Source organism: Paramormyrops kingsleyae, chromosome 17 (genome assembly GCF_048594095.1).
Source record: "Paramormyrops kingsleyae isolate MSU_618 chromosome 17, PKINGS_0.4, whole genome shotgun sequence".
In the NCBI taxonomy this organism is placed as follows: Eukaryota; Metazoa; Chordata; class Actinopteri; order Osteoglossiformes; family Mormyridae; genus Paramormyrops; species Paramormyrops kingsleyae.
In genome coordinates, this window is record NC_132813.1 from 6,917,843 (window position 1) to 6,941,165 (window position 23,323).

Genomic DNA, 23,323 nt, shown 5'->3' on the forward strand with positions numbered 1-23,323 from the left:
CAGGCAGGTGTCACTCTTGGGCACTCTTTAACTGTCCCGGATGCATCCTTTCTGCCCCATTTTCAAGGTTGGGGAGGGGGGGGCATCAGAGATCCCTTATTGGTCCCCTTATGAGTTCATTAATGACATGCAACATTGTATACTTTTGGGATTGGCCGACACTTAACAGCAACCGAACGGATGTGTTTTGTTCATTTAATGAGCTTACTTTTTTTTTCCCCCTAAATTCCTTAAAATTATGTAATTTCTTCAGTGATTTCAGCTACCCCCCCCCCCCCCGGGGTGATGCAAACACTCACTGTAATCCGCGGCAGTGTAAAACTCGGAAATGATACAGTTTTCGCACGGCGGTCAGTGTCCGTAATGCCGCGCACGTCACGCAGTAACTGGCACCGTTAGTGTGTTTCAGGTCCCGCCGCGTTGTCTGTTTTAATGTTTGTTTATCATTTGGAATGAAGTCTTTGTCATTTCGGGCTCGTCTGCCGTGGCTGCTGCTTTTCTGCATAATTAAACCCCTGAAGGCCCTGATAGCTGCTGATAAAGATGAGGATTTACTGTACTTAATCTAATCTTTCTCCATAAATAAGTGCCTGTCTATGAAGTTTTGTTTCCAAGTTCTTGATCTAAAAAGTAATGATCTTGTACATCCCATTCATTCCCCATTAGTTTTTACGCCGTGTATTAAGTCTACAGAGATTGGCTTGGGTAGGGATTAGAAGCGTACAGTTTTACTAATCTTGGAAAATACATACAAATTGAGATTAAAAGAAAAAGAATCTTATCTCTGTAAATCAGACAATGTAGAGTAGAATAAATTGCCTCTCCAGTAAGTTTAGATCCTGCAGACGCTCATACCACAGTGCGGCCATGTGTCTGGGTCAGTATTCCAGCACTAAGGAGTCAGTGTTTTCAGTGGGGTAAGGATGTTATGTGGAACAACAGGGCGCTGACTGTTAATCTGAGCTCAGGAAGATAGACATGTCTTTGGGGGGTGGGGTCAGCTGTTATTCATAATAGTGACAATATTGTTCAGAGAAATTGCCAGTTTTCTGTCTTTAGGAATCTGGCCCTTCCTCTGCATTTGATCAACTGGGCAGATCAACTTTCCGGATCTTTCCGGGTGCTGCTCCTTGGCAGGCAAATGTTTCCCTTTTCCGGCACCAAAGGATCTACATTGTATATATTTTTTTAAAAGGCAGATAGTCTCTGTTTAATATTCAGGCCGCATGCTAAAGTCTCTATTAAAAATAAATAAACTATGACGATGTGGGTTTATACCATAGTTTAAGGTCATGTAGGCATTAGCTTTGCCAGAGAAATACTGACTATAGGAAATTGGTCGAGCAAATTATTTAAAAATTGTGTAGAGACGGGTTTATGGAATAGGGCAGCTTTTCTCGTAGGACGGCTTGACAAAGGAACGTAACCTTTTACAAAAGCCAAAAAAATTGTAGTCATCTAAAATTTCCTATTTGGCCTTGGGCATCTAATTTTAAAAAGTTGAATTTGCATGTATGTAATATTTAATTGTTCCTTATCAAGCAGCTTTAGACTGTAAAATAGTGTGAAACAGGCATAAAATAGCACTGAATGGACTTGCATGAAAAGAGTCCGTATTTAACTGTTCCTCTGCGTTTCGTAAACTATATGGCCTTTGACATCCAATTCTTTCCTGAACTTTCTGGACCTCGCGGGACCTTTTGTGACAGAGTATTTCATGTGCTGCTTCCTATTTTAGATTTCCATATGCATCAGGTCACTGTAGTATATAGAAGCTCATTTGGAACATGCATCAGGTTACTGTAGTATATAGAAGCTCATTTGGTGCGTACATCAGGTCACTGTAGTATATAGAAGCTCATTTGGCGCGTGCATCAGGTTACTCTAGTATATACTGTAGAAGATCATTTGGCACGTGCATCAGGTCACTGTAGTATATAGAAGCTCATTTGGCGCGTGCATCAGGTTACTCTAGTATATAGAAGATCATTTGGCACGTGCATCAGGTCACTGTAGTATATAGAAGCTCATTTGGCGCGTGCATCAGGTCAATGTAATGTATAGAAGCTCATTTGGCGCGTGCATCAGGTTACTCTAGTATATAGAAGATCATTTGGCACGTGCATCAGGTCACTGTAGTATATAGAAGCTCATTTGGTGCGTGCATCAGGTCACTGTAGTATATAGAAGCTCATTTGGTGCGTGCATCAGGTCACTGTAGTATATAGAAGCTCATTTGGCGCATGCATCAGGTTACTCTAGTATACAGAAGCTCATTTGGCGCATGCATCAGGTCACTGTAGTATATAGAAGCTCATTTGGCACGTGCATCAGGTCACTGTAGTATATAGAAGCTCATTTGGCGCGTGCATCAGGTCACTGTAGTATATAGAAGCTCATTTGGTGCGTGCATCAGGTCACTGTAGTATATAGAAGCTCATTTGGCGCATGCATCAGGTTACTCTAGTATACAGAAGCTCATTTGGCGCATGCATCAGGTCACTGTAGTATATAGAAGCTCATTTGGCACGTGCATCAGGTCACTGTAGTATATAGAAGCTCATTTGGCGCGTGCATCAGGTCACTGTAGTATATAGAAGCTCATTTGGCACGTGCATCAGGTCACTGTAGTATATAGAAGCTCATTTGGTGCGTGCATCAGGTTACTCTAGTATATAGAAGCTCATTTGGCGCATGCTTCAGGTTACTATTTAAAAATGACTGGCACGCAGAAAGGAGAGCCGTTCGTGAGGAGAGCGACAGCAGGAGCTGTAATCCCTGATGTAAGTGTTAGTGTATCTAATAATAATTGGCTTTAGGATATCAGAATTAAATATTCGCAGTGAAAGTCCTGGAGAATGCCTTTTTATTTCCTTATTGTGAATCTTAAACACTGGAGAACACTTCGTATTCCCATGGGGGGGGGGGCTACATACAGGTTGTCAGGCTGCATACGTTTTTTTCTGTCAAAGGACAGACTTAAGTATTTTCTTGTCTGTCATTGTGGATTAGAGTTTATATATTTGGTGTGGCTGCAGTTTTCAGCCGCGGGAAGCCTTGTTCCTGATCTGCTAAGCATGAGCGACGTTTCCGGAGTGCTGACGACTCGCCGACTGCTAATAAACGCTCGGCGTCTCGCTAAAACAGGCCGGATATGCAGCGCCAGTCTTCCCGCCGCGTCCGGGCTGGCCGCTGTCGTATTGTTCGAACGCTTTTTCCACAGCACACGGCGACTTACTAATTGTATGCGGTCACACCAAGTTGCAGGATTTCGAAATCCTAATCCCGAGGGGACTGACGTGGAAGAGGGAATAATTGGATTATTTTATTTACCCAGCTGACGTCCGCGTGTAGCCGGGATAAGCTAAATAAACTTCAGAGGTCCCGGCTTCCCCGCTTTCCGTGGCCGACCTTCAGCAGCGCCCCCCCCCCCTCCCCCCCATTCCATTCTCTCCGTCTCCCCGATTTGCGTCTGTCGGTGTTATTAAGCGCTCCCCAGCTCTGCTGAGATTTCTGAGACGGCCCCCTTTGATGCAGCCGCTCTGCTGGGAACGTCGGCCCAGTCATTGTGACAATCTCCCCTCGGCAGAGGCGCAGATGTTGCCGGTATTCTCAGGTTGCCTTTTTTTCCGGATGCATATTTATTTATTTAGTCTGCTTAAGTGCCTTTCATGTTCGGCATTATGTGATGCCAGTATGCAGAAGTGACTCACTCTGCAGTGTCGTGTATTTTTTTTTTTTTGGTGCGTCCCTGCAGTGGGGTAGATGGGAAACGGGGTGCGTGGGAAAATGGTTCCAGCCACGGACTGGAGCTCCCTGCCTGGTTTCTCACCTCTGTCAATACTGCTGGGTCCCTCACCACCACCTCTCCTCCCTCCTGAGATCCCCCCCCCCCCCCCACACACCCCCCTGGCACCCCCAACCTTCCTTAGTAAAAGCGTTAAAATTTGCTTAAAGGAGCACATTCGATTGCAAAGAAGTTTGGCCTGTCGTGCTGTGGCGGGAGTGACATTTCCTAGCGCGGACTCGCTTAAATGCAAAAGGACTCATCAGCGTTTCCTATTTACCTCGGTGGGCCGGGGTGACATTCAGGTGAGGCGCTGCTGATGGAGGTTATTCTCCCCAAGCTACGCGTGCCCGCGTGCACCATCCCCTCGCATTAATTAATTTCCTTCCCCCGCGGCACGGCGGAGCTTAAACGCTTGTGGTATTTTGGCTCGCGCTTTTGAACTCGTATGCCTGTCATCAGGGGTCAGATGTCAGGCCGTCTGATGGCTGTGTTGACATCTTCTGCGGTCCATCCGGGACCTCCGGCCATTGTCCTGACAGGCAGTGGTCCGCCGGGGCCTGCTCCGTCTGGAGCGGGGGGCGGAGGGGGGATGGTGGGGGGGAGGGCTGCTTGCTGTGAATAACGAGTGACGGTTAGCACCCACCTGTTGGCAAGGCGTTGGGTAATTGCCCGATAATTAGAGGAGCAACTACAGAGCCAGTGAAAAGGCGTCGGCCCCAGCCATCGCCGGCGTTTAACCTTACGCCGCCTTCATTAAAGCTGGAGAGAAGGCTTGCGAATTGTTCCTTTCGCGGTGTAGAGAAATTACACAAACATGGTGGGCAAGGAAACGGCAGTGGCAGGAAGTCAGTGATCTGAGCGCTGGTCAGCTGTGATTGGGCGTTAGTAAGCGATGTCCAATAGGAGCCGGGCTCGGCCAGTGCCGCCTGCTTGCCAGTGGTCGGCCCCCAGGAGGGACGCGGTAAGGCTAAACCCCTGCACCTGTAAGCCTGCACGGGTCACAGCTGGTGACCCTGAATCACCCTGCCTGCTCGTCCCCTGTGCCGCCCTCGCTTTCTCTGACGCTTGCCTTGGTGTCCCGAAACGGGCAATGCCCGCTTGCCCTTGCCCTCGCCCGCCCGGCCTCCCGCGGGGCCCCCACCATTAGTGGTCCCCTTCACGTTTTCATTAAGCACTGAAGTGGCTCATCAGCAGCCGAACCTGTGCCGGGAGCGTAATTAGCCGAGCGGGAATGCGAGGAGCCGCGCGCGGCCTTTCTCTGCCGACCCGCTGATTAAACCCCGGTCTGCCACCGGCTCCCATGGCCCCTTCGCCCCCTCTGAACGTCCCCAAAACTCACTAATGAGGAAAATGTAATGACTCACGTCGCACCGTTTAGCCTGCTGCTATTCTTGCGCTGTGTCGGCCATGATGTCTTGCCAGTTGCTTCTCTTACACCTGCCTCACTGCTAAGTGGGAGGGGGTGGGAGGGGGGGACACGAGGAAAATGTTGTGGGGTGGGGGGGCTCGGCACCTGATGTCTGTATGTGTGTGTGTTGGGAATGTGTTTGATACTGTGTGTGTGTGTGAGAGAGTGGGGGGGGGGCAGGGTGGTAATGTCAAAATGCATTGTGGAATGGGGTCTAAGGTGGTGGGGGGTGCAGGGGGATGACACATCCAGGATGTTGGTTGGTGGGGTGGGGGGGGGGCAGTACATAGAAGAGTGTATGATGACACCAAATCTGAGGTGTATTTTGTGAAAATAAGTCCTGCGTCTCTACAATGACGCCAACAGGGATTCTCTTCCTTTTGAAATCAGTGGTCCATTAAGAGGGGGTGGGGGGGCTCTGTTGATAACCCCCGGTGGGATGGGGTCACGCACGCTCTCTTCAGCACGCTTGAACGCCCTTCCATTAAACGTCTCCGTTTAATCTCTTGGATAAATTTGCCGGTTTTTAGCATAAAGATGGTCTTTTGAGCCTGATCACTCCATCCCGCCTTTAAACGCTCTCATTGTTTTAATTTGCCATCGCCGTGGCTGCAGATACACGTTATCCCGGGGGCCCCGTGGGGGGGCACCCTCCATGTTGACACGGGGGCCATATGAAAAATAATTCCAATCGATCTGTTATGTTCCTCCTCCATCCTGGTTTAAATTGGAGCCCTCGTATGATCTTCGGAGCTTAAAAGTGGAATTAAGCAGTTGTAATTTTCCATTAATTTCTCTTGAACTTGCAGGCTTGGGGTAAGAAGTGGTAATGCGAGTTTGACGCTCGTACAGGGGCTGGGGTGACCCGGCTGCTAACGGCTGTCTGTCTGTGTGTGCGTGGTCTGTGCGTGTGGTCTGTGTGTGTGTGTGTGTGTGTGGTCTGTCTGCAGGTAGAATGCAAGAAAGCCCAGCCAAAGGAGGTGATGTTCCCGCCTGGGACACGGGGTCGTGCCAGAGGCCTACCCTACACCATGGACGCCTTCATGCTGGGGATGGGCATGCTGAGTGAGTATGGGGGGGCTTTTGGTGGGGGAGGGGCGGTTCTTAGGGTATGCTGGGGGGGGGGGGCTGGGGTGACACGGCAGTGGAGTGCAACGATGTTTTCCCACTCTGGTATTCCGGCAGCGATCCCAGGGTGGCTCGGTCCCGTGGCTCTCGTTTCCACTGGCGCCGTTGTCCCACTTAAGCAGGGGCTTGACGGCAGTATGCCCCCCCCCCCCAACGACACATCTTCCCGTTCCGCTAGCGCCCGCCAAACCGGCTTCCCGCGTTTCCTGCCGATGCTACGAGGAAAAAAGACAAGCGACGTGAATCCTGAAAAGGGTGGGGGGTGGTCTTCATGTTTTTTCTTTCTCCCCTTACCATGCCCCACCCCCCCCCCCCCACCAATCCCCCCCCCCCCTCGCCTTAGTGACAAGAGATAATTACTGTGAGATTGATCGTCTGCCGCAAGTAACTGAGGCAAATAAGTGGTTTGATGCGGGCTGTGGAATGTGAATGGCGGCTAATGGAGGTGGCTGGCTGGGGCGGCCCGCCTGTAATTTGGCTTGATGAGGCGTCCTCGCTGGGCCCGCGTGAAATATGCTATTGATATTCAGCCAGCCCCATCGCCGCCGTGCCATTTCCGGGCCCAGATTCACCGGAGCACGGCTATGCATTACAGGGCCAAATGAAGAGGAAAATTGAAGTAATGTTAAATTATAAATTTATGATTTCATCTGCCTGACCTCGAGAGGGCCGAATAATGGGATCCGGGGTGTGGCGGGGGCTTCGTTTAGGGGGCCCCGGCCACTTACTGTACTTCATCTTCATTGGCACTGACCTCCCAGACCGCCGCCTGCCGATTTAAGGGGTCGGTGAATAAAGGTAGTGTTTGGGACCGGATTTGAGTGTTTTGACCCAAATTTTTTATTGTGCTTTTTAACTCATAATTGCGTGAAAATGTTTGTTTTTTTTGTTTTTTTTTTAAATGAAATATTATTCTTATTATTCTCCGTGACCCTGACCTGGAACCTGTATCACAAAGCTGGAATTTTGGTTTAGCAAGATAAGTTGTCGGATTTAAGGTGGTCTGGGCTAAATGTAGGTGAACGAAGGTCTCCCTTTCCACTGGGGCACCTTAAATCCGGCAAGTTATCCAGCCAAGCAGCAAATCTCGTCTGGTGATAACAGGCCCCAGGAGAACCGGTTTGGAGATGGATTGATAGATATTGTCAGATATCCAAGCACCAGCTCCATCGGCCTCTGTTGGCTTCATCATTATTATTGTTGTTTGTTTGTGTAAAATATCACCAATATGGCGATCGAGTCACCTAGAGCCAGAGTTACACTTTGGGGGGTGGTTGTGGGGGGGGGGCGGTGGTCGAGCTTTGAACTTATTATGATTTATAGCAGATCGATGTGCGGCGAGTGAGAAGTGGACTGGGGGGTGGGGGGGAAGCTATCTGAAGAGGCGGTGGAGTGGGGGGTGGCTGCGGATATTAATTGTGGAGTTATTTAGAGTCATTCTTATCTAAATGAAATTGGAAAAGCAGGACAGCGAAACATTCCTTTTAATAATTTGCATAAAAAATCAACAAGACTCATTATTTAAACGAACTGTAATTTCTTACGTGCCGAAACCTCATTAAATCCCCCTCACTGCTCCTTTGTTTACGCCGCCTAATCGCACCATTCATCTTTATTGTGTTATGCCGCATGTATGTTTGCTGAAATTAATACACATTTAAGCCCGCGCGAAATATGGATTTACCAGATGGATAATTGATTTTAAAGTGAATCTGAACTGTTGAGCCATAAAATAGGTATATTAGCATGCATATTAATAATGGGAATGTGCAGGCAAGGGCCCCCCCCCAACCAGCCCGGTGAAGTGTCGGGATTTATTTATCGGGGGGGCTGGGGCGTAGGCCCAGAACCGGCCTCTGGCGACAGGCCCACCTGCCTCCCCCCGGCTCCCACTCACCTGAGTCACTTACAGAAAGGCATTGTGGGTAACGAGGGATAAAGACCCTGTCTGAAATGCCACTGCAGGTGTCCTTGAGTCCACTGACCCCTTCCCCCTATTTATTGAGGTGGAGGGGGCAGTTTACCTACCAGCCAGATGTCGGGGTGGGGGGTGGCAGTTTCATGGCCAAAGGATCTCTGTGAGTAAAATGCAGGCACCGCCTGGCCAGAGGTCAGGGAGGGGCGACCGTCTCAAAATTGGCATTAACCCGCTGCCCGGAATGGTGCCACCGGCAAAACGTGCTGCGTCACAGGGTGAGAGTTCCTCTGGGGGGTTGGGGAGGGGGGGGTCGGTGGTAAAAACCATCTTCAGGGGGCCAGAGGGTGGGCCAGCGAGACTCCCCGAGCCAATCAGGTTTCCCCTCTGCTAGCGTTGAAGATTAAATTTTAGGGTGGCTTTATAGGGAGAAGCCCCCACCCCCCGCCCCCCCCCAGCTGGTCGCCCCATTAAGTTATCGCTGCCCTACGTCACCCTCATTTGTTTGTGGAGGTTCCAACGTAAAAAACCCTTTTTCCCGGCAAATACCTCTCATTTTAACTCCCGCTCGTAAAGAGGTCCTTGCCTCTTATAAACACCTTCCCAGCTCATTGTCTTGCTCCTGTCCTTAAAAAAAATTATAAAAAATTCCCCACAAGCCGAAGGCTGCTCGATGACAGAGAGTCATGGTGCCGGTGTGCGCCGTGACGACGTGCACAGAAAGCTCCGGAAGATCCACAAGCCCTTCTCTTAAAGCGTCGCCCGGTAACGACTCTGCAAACGATGTTCGATGTCATTGGATGGGAAAGGAGGGCACCCGGAGAGAGCGATTTCACATCTTTCAGGAGGCCGCATGACGTCGGAATAAATACACGCGTGGGGAGAAGTCTCTCGCGGCCCAAACACGGTTCTATTCATGCTTATTTCTTTATTTTTCTTTATTTATTTGGGTAAATTGTAGCGTAGGGCCACGGGGGACTGAGACGGCCATCCGGCCGTGTCTCGCGGCTGCGTGGAGTGCAGCGCTGTCTGAACTGACGGAGACGGGGGGGGGAATCGGTACGGCGGCACCGAGCAGAGCGGGATGGAGGGAGACAGCTGGCGGGATGCGGCGTCTGAGTGCAGCTGCGTGTTGGACAGTGTGCCAGCGGCGCCGCACAGCCCGTGTGCGCACAGACTCTCACGCACGCAGTCACACTCACACAGGCAGACACACGATCGCACGCACACGCAGACACACACACGCAGACACGCACACGCAGACACAATCGCGCATAGTCAGACACACCACGATCACATTCACACAGACACACGCATGATCACATTCACACAGACACAGACGTACACACATGCTGACATTCACACACACACGCCAACACACAAATACACAGACACTCACAAACACACACACACACACACACACACACTTTTCCACTTCCTCACAAACGGACCGACTTGCTGTCTCACAAGAATTAGAAACGCAGACAGTTTCACTCTGACAAGTCGTCACACACTCTTAGTCCCACACACACTGTCATTGTCATAGCCCCCCAACACGCCACGCACACACGCACACACTCCATCAGTATATACGTGTCTGCTGTCTACCGTCATGCTCGTATTGCCAAATGGCGAGGCCATGCCGCATGGTACGGCACAAAGAGAGCCCTCTGGACCCCCCGGCCAGCTCCCTCCCCTCGGTGAGGCGTGGTGGGGGCCGGCTCAGTGTGCACTGCATTTCTCGCATGGTGTCCCCCGTGTTTCAGGCCTCTCGTGGGTAGGACCGCAGTAATGGACTGCTCGTGTTGGTCCTTAGCCTCGCTCATCATTAAAAATTTCTGCATCAGCAAAGATAGCTAAACTAAACAGATTGCCAGTAAATTCCAAAATAAGTTGCATTCCGCTTTTTTAAAGGGACTTTTAAAGTGCTGCCACAAACACACGCCCGTTCTGGAGCTCCTCGAGGCGCGGTTCCGTCCTACCGCCTGGGCCGTCCGTCACATCGCGCCGGCGTGTCCCTCATGATCGATTAGCCCCGGCTAAAAAAGAGAGCTTATCGATCAACGACAGTAAGAACGACACTTCTAGACACATCTGCCGTCTCCCCCAGGGAATGAATCAGACCAAAGTGTTGGGGGGGGGGGGGGGGCTGGTGGCTGGAGGATGATTGTAATGGTAATAACGCACAGCCAGTTCCAACTGGTCCTCCTTGTGGGTAATCTGCTGCCTTCTAGCGCTTGGCTGGTGTTTCTGCACTTGGGGGGCTTTTGATGGGGTGGGGCTTTGCCGTAATGCTGTTTTGTTTTTCTGTTTTTCCCAAGGTTACCCAAACATTGTCGCCACTTATGGACGTGGATACACTGGATTCGCCCCAAGCTATAGCTATCAATTCCCGGGTAAGTCCAGTGCTGTTGGAGTACAGCCTCCTGATCCCGCCTCCCGGTCTGGACCTGAACCTCGGGCCTCCTTAACAGATGCCCCCCCCCCCCCCGCTTTGAAAGTGAGCCCCCTGCCCCAAAGGGGAAAAAAAAAACACCCCAAGTCCTGCGCTTAGCCCTTCCAATTCTTACTGAAGGAAAATCAATAGCATTTAGAAGGGAAAGCCCTGGTCGGCGCAATTTCGTGTTCGAGAGAGCGGCGGGCCTTTGAACGCGGCCTGGGCGAACCCGTGTTTCCCGGCAGGGCACTCTTTCCCCGCTTCTCTTAAAGGGCCAGTACTTGGTCACATGACTTCAGAAGGCATCGCATTGTGGGGAGATGTTGGATATGGGATGAAACGTCAGCTCTGACACACTCAGCTCCTTCAGAACAGGTTGGGGCGGGGGGGCATTTTGTTTACATCTGCCTGGGTGTATTAATTTATTGTTGGTTTCTTGCCTGATTATTTCAGATTCAGATACTTTATTGTCATTGTTGTTTCCACAGCAACGAAATTTTAAAGGTGCATCCTCTCCAGTGTCACATCCAAACAGTAGCCACATAGAACATCAAATAAATAAACAGACAATAAAACAGACCAGCACAATAAAGTCGTCATACCCCACGGTTTCAAGATATTGCACTTTTCGCCTATTGCACTTAAAAATAGCAGCATTAAAATTAAGCAATGAGTCCAACTCAGTTGTAACCATGACACTGAATTGTAAACATGAAGGTGCACTACATCACATAGTCAGCTTAGCAGCATTCAATATGGTGATAGCTGAAGGATAAAAACTGTTTTTTAGTCTGTTAGTTTTAGTCTTTATGGATGTTGAAACATCTGCCTGAAGGCAGGTGTTCAAACAGTACATGCCCAGGGTGTGATGGGTCCCGTACAATTTTCTTGATGTTCCTGAGACAACGGGAACTGTGCAATTCTTCAAGTGAGGGGAGAGGGCAGCCAACTATCCGTTGGGTGACCTGAATGACCCTGTGGAGCTTTTTCCTCTGTGCTACTGTGCAGCTGAAGAACCATGCACAGAGACAGTAGGTCAGGATGCTCTCTACTGTGCAGCTGGAGAACCATGCACAGAGACAGTAGGTCAGGATGATCTCTACTGTGCAGCTGGAGAACCATGCACTGAGACAGTAGGCCAGGATGTTTTCTACTCTGCAGCAGTTGAAGGACATCAGCAGGTTCTCAAGGATGTTGTCTGTCCTGAGAACTCTCTGGAAGGAAAGTCTCTTTTGGGCCACCTTCACCAGTCCAGTGGTGTGTGTTCCCCAGGTCAGGTCTTCCCTGAAGGTGACACCCAAGAAGTGCAAATCTGAGACCTTCACACAGTCCCTGTTGATCACAAGTGGCTGGATGTTGTCTGCTATCTTCCTGAAGTCCACAATGAGGTCCTTGATCTTGGCCGTGTTGAGAAGATAGTTGTTGTTCCTACACCTTGCTGTCTGCCGTGCCACCTCATCCCTGTAGAGGGACTCATCCCCCCCCAGATATGAGCCCTCCTACCGTGGTATCGTCTGCGAACTTAACAATGGTATTACTGTGGTGGGTAGGAATGCAGTCGTGAGTGTATTGGGTGTAGAGCAGGGGGCTCAGCACACAGCCCTGTGAGGAGCCAGTGCTGAGGCCAATGGGTGTGGAGAAATGGAGGCCCACTCTAACGCTCTGTGTCCGGTCACTCAGGAAGTCCTTCATCCAAAGGCAGGTCGAGTGCGGAAGTCCTATGTGTAGCAGTTTGGTCACCAGTCTGTGAGGGAGGATGGTATTAAAAGCAGAGCTGAAGTCTATGAAGAGCAGCCATGCGTCGCTCCCCTGCGGCTCCAGGTGGGACGGACCAGCATGCAGTGGCCAGAGTCTCCTCCGTAGACCTATTTGCTCTGTAGGCAAACTGGTACAGATCAAACGTGGGAGGAATGAAAGATATGATGTGGTTCCTGATGAGCTTCTCGAAGAAGCACAAGAAGCTGTAATTATTGGAGGAGCGATTGGGTTGGGCCACAGACACTGATATTGATGTCCCCTCTTGCTGCCAAGGTATGGACTCCAGCGCATATTTGAGGCACTTTCAGCTTCTTGCCGCCCTTGGGTTGTGAACACACCGCTGCTGTGAGATTCGTGGAGGTGCGTCTCCACAGCCCTGGGGTATAACACAGCCTCCCAGTGCCCCGTGGCCTCGACTGCTGTATCGCTGTCAGTCACCCTCCGCCTCCGACCTCTGCATTTATCTTATTGAGTTATTGGCTAGTATCACTTGCATGGAGGGAAGACCTTCTGGATTTTCCCTTGGGTAATTCTGGCCAAGCCGGGGCAGGCAGCGCTGCGGGGGATGAGTGTTTTGGGAAGTTGGAAATGAGCGCCAAGTGGCCATTAGAATGAAGGGGCAGTAAGTGGAAACCGTGCGGCGTCACTGTCACCCATCGCCCCGTGACCTCACAACTGGGACGCTGCCTCTGAAATGCACTTTAACTGTCTGCTCCCACAACAAATTATAGCTGGGGTGTTTCTTCTAGGGTTTGAGTGGGGCGTAAATGAACCGGGTCCACAGGCCGCCAACGGCTGATAAGCGGCCGGCGCCAAAGCGGCTCTCTCACACCTGCTGCCTCACCGCGGCGCCGCTTGTGGGTTTCCGGCGAGCGTTACTGCTGCCGGGCCTGCCCCGCCCGCCGGCTCGGCCGTGAGCTTAAAAAGCGGCCGGCATCTTTCGCTACAGAGTGGTGGATGCGGGGAGCTCTTGACAGATGAATGGCTGGGAGGCAGCTGAGGATTATGGGGCAGCGGGGTAAAATAAGATTGGATGTGTTTTATGGGGTGTTTTTGAAGAGACTGGCATGGAAATATTGCTACCTGACCCCGTTACCTGAGGGCAGAACGCGTTTTCGAAGAATATAATAGTATATATGTAACACTCGAGGCTATCATTCAGCCTGGCTTTTAGTCCACTTACATCGTCTGTCCTTCACAACACACTAGTGTCTAGGGCAGGAGGAAATGTTAAAATATAGGGCAGTATTAGGTGAGGAGCGCCACAGGAACGTCCGTCGCGGCGACACGGACTCGAAACGCGGCTCCTCGCAGTCATAAACAGGTCCCGTGGCCCAGAGCCGCCGCCCAGACGGATAAACGAACATGGGAGGATGTATAATGAAGTGCTGCAAATTGGCAGGCGTCGCCGGCACCCGGCGGTGCGACTAAGCCAGGCGAAGAGGATTAAAGCCTCTCCGCAGGCCCCTTCTCTCCGCGTGCCCGCCGGCTAATGTGGCCCGGCGCCGAGAAAACGCCGACGAGCACCTCATTATGCGGGCAGAGTCACCGTGCCGTCCGGGGTGTCCTCTGGGTGATAACCCCCCCCCGCCACACGTGCCCTCAGATAGTTTCTGCTGTTTTTAATGACAGTTACGTTTCCGCCGCGTCCCCCTAGAATACGTCGTCTTTTCCGTGGTTTGTTTGTGTACCCGTCCCGGTGTCTTTGGAGACCGGAAAAGGCGCCTCTCCGGCAGCCGGAATTATGGGTGCCGCGGTGGGTGAGCCGCTGAAGGTTTAATGTCATCCGGCAGGATTGCGTCAGCGGGTTTGGAAGAAAACCTTCCTTCCGTTGTTGGAAATGGGGTGGGGGGTCGGCGAGCTCAGACCGCTGCACGTTCGCGGATAGTTAACTTCCCGCTTCCCGCTCAATCCCCTGGATTTCCCGCAAAAAATGATCTGCTCCTCCGTGCCATGCCCCCCCCCCGGCACCTCCGCTCCCGCCCCTCCATTTCAGCCGATGTCACTGACCTTGCTGCAGAACACGGAAGGTGAGATAGTGTCCTGCTACCTGAAGGATTTGTCCTAAGCCTACCCTTTCGCTCGTACCGTTATTGACTTTGCGGTAAAGGGTCCAGCTAATTTTTTTTTCTTTTTTGAAGCACTCCGTTATCCACGGAGCGGAGGCCTGCACAGAATCAGGACAAGGGCCCCGTCGATGGCTGTGTCCCTGTTCACCTTTCCATCTCCCTGCCGCTTCACGGGTCGCGCGTGACGTGGCCATTTTGGATCATTGGGAATCCGTCCCTGTGCCTCTGAAGTCACGCTGTTAAATAAATCACGGTAACCATCGGAGGTTTATCTCTGTTTCCGCCAGTCACCCTTCCTCTCACCCCTAATAGGTCTGTCAGCTATCCTCTGGATGACCTAAGCTCTGGATATATATACATATATATTTTTTTTATACTCTACTTTTTTTTTCTCCCAAGGCTTTGGTCATATTTTGTCAGATCTTAAATTTCACGACTGCTTTCCTGTGCTAATCATTTCTTCCTGCTAACATTTACACGTCCCTGTTCGATTTTAGTCTGGACTGTGTAAAATGACTCAGACAGTGTCCTAACCCTTTAAGAATGTACCTTGCAGTGAATTCTTATTGGGAATGTTTGGCGTGCGTAATTAGTCTCCCCGACCCGAGAGTCTGCGCGTGCCCGTGTCCTGTCTGCGCGTGCCGGCGTGCTATCTGCGCATGCCGGCGTGCTGTCTGCGCGTGCCGGCGTGCTGTCTGCGCATGCCCGCATGCCAGGGGTTCCCCGGCTCGGTTCCAGAAGGGGGCCCGACCGCAGTGAACCTCGATAAGGTAAAATAGCCAGCTATGGGAGACAGTTGTATGATGAACTTGTATGATGCTTTGGATTTTAATGCGAGTTTAAGTTATTAAATCTTTTAATAATAAAGTTATTAAAACTCTTTGACATTTAAGTTTGTTAATGTGAGCCTCTGGATGAGGGTTATCCCAAGACAAATGGCTCTCTTGGACCATTTTCCGAGCCCCTGCCAGGGCCAGGTTGTCCATCAATATGTGGACGATCATTGCCCCCCCTTCCCCCGTCGGTGTGGGTTCGTAGCTCACAGCCTGGCTAGCCAGACTGTCCTAAGTCGTGTAAATTTGCCGTTCATGACCTCCCTGTTTTCCTAAATCTCCATCTCTGAGAAGATAATACGACACGGAGGAAGATGGAGCCCACAGACCTGGGAGTCTCCCTTATATTAGGCGTATGGGGGGGCCGGCAGTGATGGGGAGTGGGTGGAGCGGGTCACCAAAGAGGAGCTTTAAGGTCACGGCTTCTTCATACGCATCCTGGGATCTGGAGGCATTATGGACGTTACAGCTTTTCCGTCGGAGCTTCTTCTGGGGAGGGTGGGACGATGCATGAAAACTGATGCAAAGCTTGTCCCTTGGTGAAGAATTCAGCGGTAAAACAGACGAGTGACAAACAAAATGGTACAAGGGGGCTCGTGTCTTCTGGATGGGTCCCTGATCCCTCCCCCCCCCCCGTCAGCCGTTATACGGCTTGTGATTTTACACGCCCTAAGTGGCGTCAAGACAGGCGCGTACGGGCATGCCGATAGCGTTGGGGGAGGGGGGGCATAGCGGAGGGTAATGGAATAGCGATGCTGAAGAAGGTCCTGCCGCTGAGGGAGGGGGAGGGGCCGGCTCCACTGGCAGCGTCCCCCCTCCCCTCACTCAAGCGAAATTGGCTCTAATTGAAAAGCCAGCTTATTAACCCAGTGGGCGTGCAGAGGCGAGCGGCGGTAACGCATCACTGGGCTGGACACATAGCTGGCCAATGGGGTCTGCGCAGACGTGTTCCCCCTCGATCGTGCGCACTCACCGGCCGGGCCTGCTGGCTCGTTCATGGATCGTTTCACTGGGGGCACATGGTGTGGATTAGTCAGACGGGGCAGGCTTAAATGTTTGTCAGCTGGGGGGGGGGGGTGAGGAGCCGCAAGTGGTGGGGCTGTTTTTCCAGGGCTGTTGTCTTTACCCCATAATTTCCTCCCCTGGAACACGTCTGAGATTCACCGACCCCGCTTTTTGACCCGGGACGGTCGTAAACAGGTGCTATTTGCTGGATCACTTTTACCTGTTGGGATTGAGGGAGGGGGCATGGCTGCGGTATGTTAAGGTCACAGGGAGGGGCGCTGTTTGAGGGAGCAGCCCTGCCAAAAGGCAGCCTCGCGTTTCGCTGAGCCTCCGACTCCAGCCCAGGACCAGCGGGATCCGGCCCACGTAAACAGACGATTTGCTGCTTGGCTGGGACTCCGTCCCCCCCCCCCCCCCCCCCCCCCCCCCCCATTGGCAGTTACTCATATCTTGTAGGTCTCCCCATCAAACACGTTCCGCCCGCACCGGCTCGGCGGGAGCTAGGAACCCGGCGCCGTCAGCCGGGCCGCCTCTCTTTAAGCCGCGGCCCGCCGGTTCCGTTCCCCCGGCTTGCCGCCAACTTCGCCGCCGCGATAATAGAAGCACGAGGAACCACCTGAGAGATGCGAGCCCTTTTATTTTCCCGGACTTGTCACTGCGGACGGCTGCCGGGGGGAGCAGAGTAATCGGCGAGCGGCGTGTACGTGACATGTCGGAAAAAATACCGCTCATCCGCCAGGGTGTGGGATTCCAGGGAGCTTTCCGCGGGTTGATGTTTATTCGCATCAAACGGTGTTGATCCTCACTCTGTCTCGTTATCGATTCTGTATCTTATTTATGGTCGATGTGAGTGACCCCAAACCCACCTCCTCACAGCATGTTCATACTCACGCACACCGAAACACGCGGACCTGATCCTCTGTAAGCCGGGCGCTCTCGCATGGCGTCTGTCACACTCGGCACCAGAATGCAAATGGGGGGTCGTCCATCAGTGCCCGGGCTAGCTGGGCTTTCCTGGAGCACTATGGAAAGCCAGAATACATCAGCCCCCCCCCCCCCCATGCCATACCCCCAGTCTTAATCCCACACATGTCTTTTCCCTGTTTTTTTTATTTGCGAGGTAGGAATGATATTCCCACGGCTGGTAATTGCGCTCATTGAGGCGGCGGCGGCCGTCTGGTTGTGCTTAAGAGGGCGCTGTCATCACGGTGGCGGCGCCCACGTCCCGAAGACGCCTCTGATCGCTGTAATTGTGCAGCACACCTGGCACTTTAGCGGGCGTGAGAGTGGTGGCGATCAATGTGGCGGGGTGGAGATGTGGGGTGCTGGGGGGGCGGGGGGATATCAGGCCTGGTCCTTGCATGCTGGCGCATCAGCCTTCTCGTCACTGGGCTGTCGATACACATCTCTCCGGCACTTTCCGCCAGGCCTCCGTGTGCATCCCTGGTTATATTTTACGACGGTAAAAGGTGTTTGTGCCTTTCAATGCCTTGTCCTTGAGGCAACTCCTCTCCTTCTTCCTCCTGTTTATCAGAATCGCCTTGATCACGCCCCCGTTCAGGGGAGGCAGGGAGGTAATTTCAGGACTATTTCTCCTCTCTACTTACTGGATTCGACAACCTGGAGCTCAGTCCCAGGCTGAACCAGACCTGTCCTCTGAGGTTTGTGGCGAGTCTAGCCACCCCGCGGTGTGTCTGTCGCTAGGTGTCTGTAAGGGGTCTCCCCTTCTCTCGAGTCTCATCTTTATTTTTTATTTCTGAGGCGGGGGAACGTTCCGGCAGCGCCGAGGGAGAGCCCCCTCCCGCATCGTGAGCGTAGAGCGGCAGAAGATAATGGAAATGTCAAGTGGGAGACCTGGGTTCGCACCTCGATCGCCGGGAAGCGCGGGGCACGTCCGTGCCGGAGATGGCGTGGGCGTCAGGTGCGGCCGTACTGGGCGATGTTTCAGCACTGGCCCGATTGCCCCGGCGCCCCCTCTCCGCCTCTCTGTTAACAGGCAAAGTGAGCGGACGCCTACAGGTCCTCTGTGATTCGGCCCGGCCTCCTTTCAGAACCTCCGTGTTAGATGATGTAGGAAACGTGAAATCGCGCATTTGAAGCTCACCCTGTGTGCCTCTCTTTGTTCATTATATCAAGGTAAGAAAAAGCGATTGATAAATGAGAGAGACGCCTGTGTAATGTCGACCTTCCCGGCATGACCACACATGTGCGTGTGCATACACACACACACACACACACACACACACACACACACCTGCATGAGCGAGATACCCCCCCCCACACGCTCTTTTTTGTGATCGTGACTGTGGAAGCTTCCAGAGAATGCCAGGATATTAATGAGAGATGAAAGGCTTGATTGAGACAGCTGGACACCAGCGATCGCCGGGCCGCCTCGGAGTCACGTCCGTGTTCGGTGCCACGTCCGTGTTCGGTGCCATCTCTGCTCAGACGGTGCCAAGCTCCGGTACTGCTGAAGCAAGACCTTTTGGGGAAAAAGGCCCAACGGATCTCGCACAGTGTTTTTTTTTTTGTGTGACAGGAAGCTGATCAGTGTATCTGTACCTTTACTTATATTCTCAGTGTTCGGTTGCCCCAGGGTCTTTCCCCTGATGTTGGTGGGGGGCGCGATGCTCGCCTTTGCTCGATCACACAGTCCCCAAGTTACAGGCAAACACGCCTGCAGGTGTGTGTTAGGGCGCATCCCCCAAAAGGGATTCCTGTGCTGCACTTTACCTGATTGTACCCGTTTTGTTCCCTGGCGTTATGTGGATGTTCTGGACTGCTTAGGAACATGCTGAGAGCAGTCCTTAGGACGTCAGCCATCTAATTGTGTGGATCCAAATGGTTCTGGTATCGGTTGACAGGTCGGACGGCCGACCACTCGCTGGTAAAATATGGTGGACTTCTGGGCCGCCGAGGCTTCATTACTACACTTTGGACTCAGATGCCCTTGTTGCCGGATGCGGAGTGTGTACAGCGTGAAAGCATTTTTTTTTTTCTCTCTCTCTGATGGACTGATAAGAGGCGCTGGCAGGAGAGTAGAAGAGGGGCTTGGGTGGGGGGGGGTGGTGGGGGGGTAGGTAACCAAGAGCTTTGCCTGAAAAAAGGACGTGACACAGCAAAGGAGGAAGAAAGTACGGGTGGAACTGGGAGACAACAGAGGATCTTTGTGTGGAGCAGAACGCAGTGGGGGGGCACTGACAGCGGAGGGAGGGAGGAGAAGGGATCGAGGCAGGGGGGTAGAAAGTCAGGGTAATGGAGAGCAAGAGAAGGGAAGGGGGGGGCGGCTATATATAGAGGTTGGTCTGATGCACAGTGGAGACCTGGGATAGGACACCAGCTAGTGACCTCCGGCCAGCACCGGCCTGCCCTTCATCCTGGGTGACTCATGCAGAGACCCCCCCACCCCTCCCTTAGCCATGGAAGAATTCTCTTACTCTTTGTTTCCTCCACTTCAGCCACTTTTTTCTGCCTGCCTCCCCCCCAGTTCAATTTGCAGAAGTCAAAGGTTACAGCGGTCGCCTTGCCGCGGCGGTATGAGCAGGAGAGCGAGACGGAAGCGATCGCGCCACCTTGGAAGTGTGCAGCGCCCTCTGGGGCTTCATTTCTGAGCAGCTTGCCCCCCCCCCCCGAATCCTGCAAGGAATCTGTTTACATTTGCTTTTCCGTTGGAGCACAGCGTCTGGCGAGAGGAGGCGTAGGTGCTCGACTTTTATTGCCCGCTCTGTTTTTTTCCCCTACACAAGGGCAGCTAATCCCTCTGTCCGCGGTTCGGGAGGCGCGGGGGGGGGTGCTCCCCCCTCAATCCGCCCGAGGGACCAGCCAAGAACAGATGTGTCCTTGTCCCGGCCGTGGGCCTCTCCGACACCCGTAAACGGGGCTATTGATGAAGTGGCCCCGGTGAAATAATTGAGAAAAATTGAAAGCTAAATATTGGTTTTATCTCTTCTGCAATAAAGGGCCATGAAATTGATTTAATGCTGCGGGGGCCTCCGGTGGGCACCCCCCCCCTCACCCGGCAAACACAAAACAATGGGCGGACACGGCCGGTTAATTACCCCACCTAATCCTGCCGCGTTAATCTGTCCTAAGAACTTTGCCTGACAGGAACTTCGGAAAGGCAGTGTGGGATCGGGGGCGGAGACCTCCGAGGGCCGGGGCGTAATCTGCATGGCAACAGCGAGCGGTGCCTCTGGCAGGGCGGCGGGGGGGGGCAGTGTTTCATTCCCATTAACATAATATTTGACTCATGTAGAATTTCGACTTTGTGAAGAGACTGAGAAGAGGGGGGGTTCTGAATCAAATATTTGCCGTTTGTGTCAGTATTGTGGCCGAAGGGGGGGGGGGGGGCTTTCTTTATTTCCTTATATGTAGTAGGTGCTGCGGGCCCCTGCCATGTGCAGATCATCTTGGCTATCCTTGGGGGCTGTTGGCCGGCTCCACGATCACAGTCTTCCTTGTTTTGAAGTACCCCCGCCCCACAACGATATCTCCCTGCTTTTCTCACTGCCCCCCCCCCCCTCATAGTTTGTGGGGTTTTTCTGCACAGTGTCTTTCAGCTGCGTGCCATCTCAGCCCCTTCTGCTTGAGCCCCCCCCCCCCCCCCGCCCCAAAGTGAAGGAGACAGCCTTTTCGTGTAAAAGCTTCCTCTCTGCACAAACGGAGAGGAGCTGTTTTCTGAACCCACCATTCTTGTGGTTTGACCTACACTGTGTCTTGCACCCCCCCCCCCCCCCCCCCCCAGCCCCGATCGTTGTCATGGTAACTGTTGTATTCGTGCACCGGGATGAGGTTCTGAGTCTTCTGGGCCGCATTGAGCCGAGAGATTCCGGTGCCCCCCTCCCTGCCGCTTCCCGTTTGTTTTTACTCGCGCCGTTTTTCACGTCGCAGAAGCAAGTCCTAATCGAATTTCCCGGGAATAACTTTGAAGTGCCGTTTGATGCACGTTTCGCAATTATCTGCTGGCTGCCAGATTGCGGCCGCATTTCCGTAGCTTCTCTTGGGGGGGGGGGGGGGAGTCGTCGTTTCGAACGCACCGTGTTTCCCGTCAGGAACGTGGCAGCATCTGCGGGCCCGTTTCCGTTGTTCCGCTCAGAGAACCCGGGTCCGAAGCCAACCCCCCCCACCCCAACCGCGATCATGCAGGACGCTGCAGGTCTTAGTGATCGCGTTTGCTCATTAAGGAGGCCTACGTACAAAGGCGATTGGCTGTTTTTGATTATATATTACCGGCAAATAAAAGGTTATTAAGGCCAGTAACATAATGGGTTGGCAGGGCAGAAATGTCTTGATTAAATCAGGGTGCTGGGGGGTGATGGGGAGGGGGAAGTAACTCGCTAGAGACAAGCCTAATTACACGCCATCCTTCTATCTGAACCCCAGCATCTGCCATGGCCGCTGCTTCATTGTCTATAGCCTTTCAATCAAGAATAGACCACCACAGCCAAAGATGTGTTTTAATTAGAGAGCCAGTCAGTAATTACATTTATGTTATAATAATGACTTAGACACAGTACTCTGGTTTATGTCTTTCATTGTTCAGTACAATGATTATAATATTTAATTATGATGTTTGAACACTGCTGATTTAGTTTGTGTGTTTTTTTTTTTTGAGCAAATCCCCCCACCCCGATTCACACGTGCCGTCAGCGCGAGACACGTCCAGCACGCGCTTGCAGATAAAGGCCGGATGCTAACGTGTTTTTTTTTTTATGGTTAGGGTTGTTGTTTTTTCCTGCCCTAGAGAGGAACACGCTATGTTGCTGTCTCGGGTGGCACTGTTGCATCGTAGGTCAAGGTGACCCTGCCCCCCCCATCCAATGTCATTCCTCCTGCAGCAAATACTCAAAGAGCCATCTTGCAGTGTCGGACCCGTAAGCCACGTGTTAATTACCGTGACTCTCAGGCTCTCACGCCGGCCGATAGACAGGGCCGGGGGCATCGAATTCCTGGCACACCATGCCCGTTCGATTTGGAGGCTGCCTCGTCTTCTAGACACAACAGGAAGCAAACTGGCACAGCTCTTGGAGAAGCTGGTTAGGGCGCCACCTAACAGAAGTGACAGAGAACTGTGGTTTTTAATTCACTGGTAATACTGTGACTAAGGTCACCCCTCTAATTTTTTTCCCTCCTAAAAAAAAAACGTTTATATTAAGTGAGACATCGGGCACCTTGTTTTTTTCAGCGAGGGGTTAGCCTGTGTTCACGGCCTTTCTCTGGCCTCCAGTTTTCAGCAGTGCATTTCTACATCAGAGTTTGAATTCACAGTGCCGGAATAGGCGACAGGGGGCGCCAGTGAGACACTTAGAAATCGGCGGGTTGAAATATGCAAGCGCTCATTCGGTCACGCTCAATTACAGGGAAAATTTAGCACCGCTTTAATTTTCTTTAAGAGGCCAACCAGTACCAAAATTGTTTGGAGGGGGGTCGTTCTTCCCCCCTCTCTTCTCCACATTATCGTCCCTGTTCTCTGGTCCTTATGACCGCTCTTTGTAGTAGACACTGCCCCCGTCTATAGCCCAAATCCACCCCCCCCCCTGGGTTTATGACATTCCTGTGCATATTGAGATGTCAGGCTGAGTAGCTTAAATGGACTTCTAAGGGTGAGATCGCTCAATGGTTCCCACGCTAAATTACTTAGTATCCTTCCCAGAATCCTCTGCCAGGTGTCCGCGCGCGACGGGCCGGCGTGCACGTCCAAAACGGGCAACACCGCATCGGCCCGTAGCCGCCTCGTCCCGGGGACAGCCTCCCACACCAGCGTTAGGAAAACGAGAGATTTGTCCGTCGCACGCAATTGGTTTTCAAAATGTAAAATGAAAGTGGGGTGGGGGTCTGATAAGTCAATTAGGAGGGGAGACAACATCACGGAGACTCTGATGATGGGGGCCGTTTATAGCCGGCTTAATTAGACCGGAGGGGGTCTGCTTTGTGCTGTACCCCCCACCCCTTCCTGCTGCGCAGTGTCCGTGGATGGCGGG

General features: G+C 52.3%; 1 protein-coding gene across 5 annotated transcripts in view; it reads left to right on the forward strand.

The window, feature by feature from the left end:
* The window catches only part of msi2b (musashi RNA-binding protein 2b), a 171,204-nt gene that overhangs the window by 123,891 nt on the left and 23,990 nt on the right, over positions 1 to 23,323 (forward strand). For all 5 annotated transcript variants that reach the window (XM_072701569.1, XM_072701568.1, XM_072701570.1 and 2 more), the window contains exons 9-10: positions 6,149 to 6,263; positions 10,563 to 10,637. In XM_072701569.1, coding sequence (XP_072557670.1) covers positions 6,149 to 6,263; positions 10,563 to 10,637 — 190 coding nt within the window. The remainder of the gene's footprint in view (positions 1 to 6,148; positions 6,264 to 10,562; positions 10,638 to 23,323) is intronic.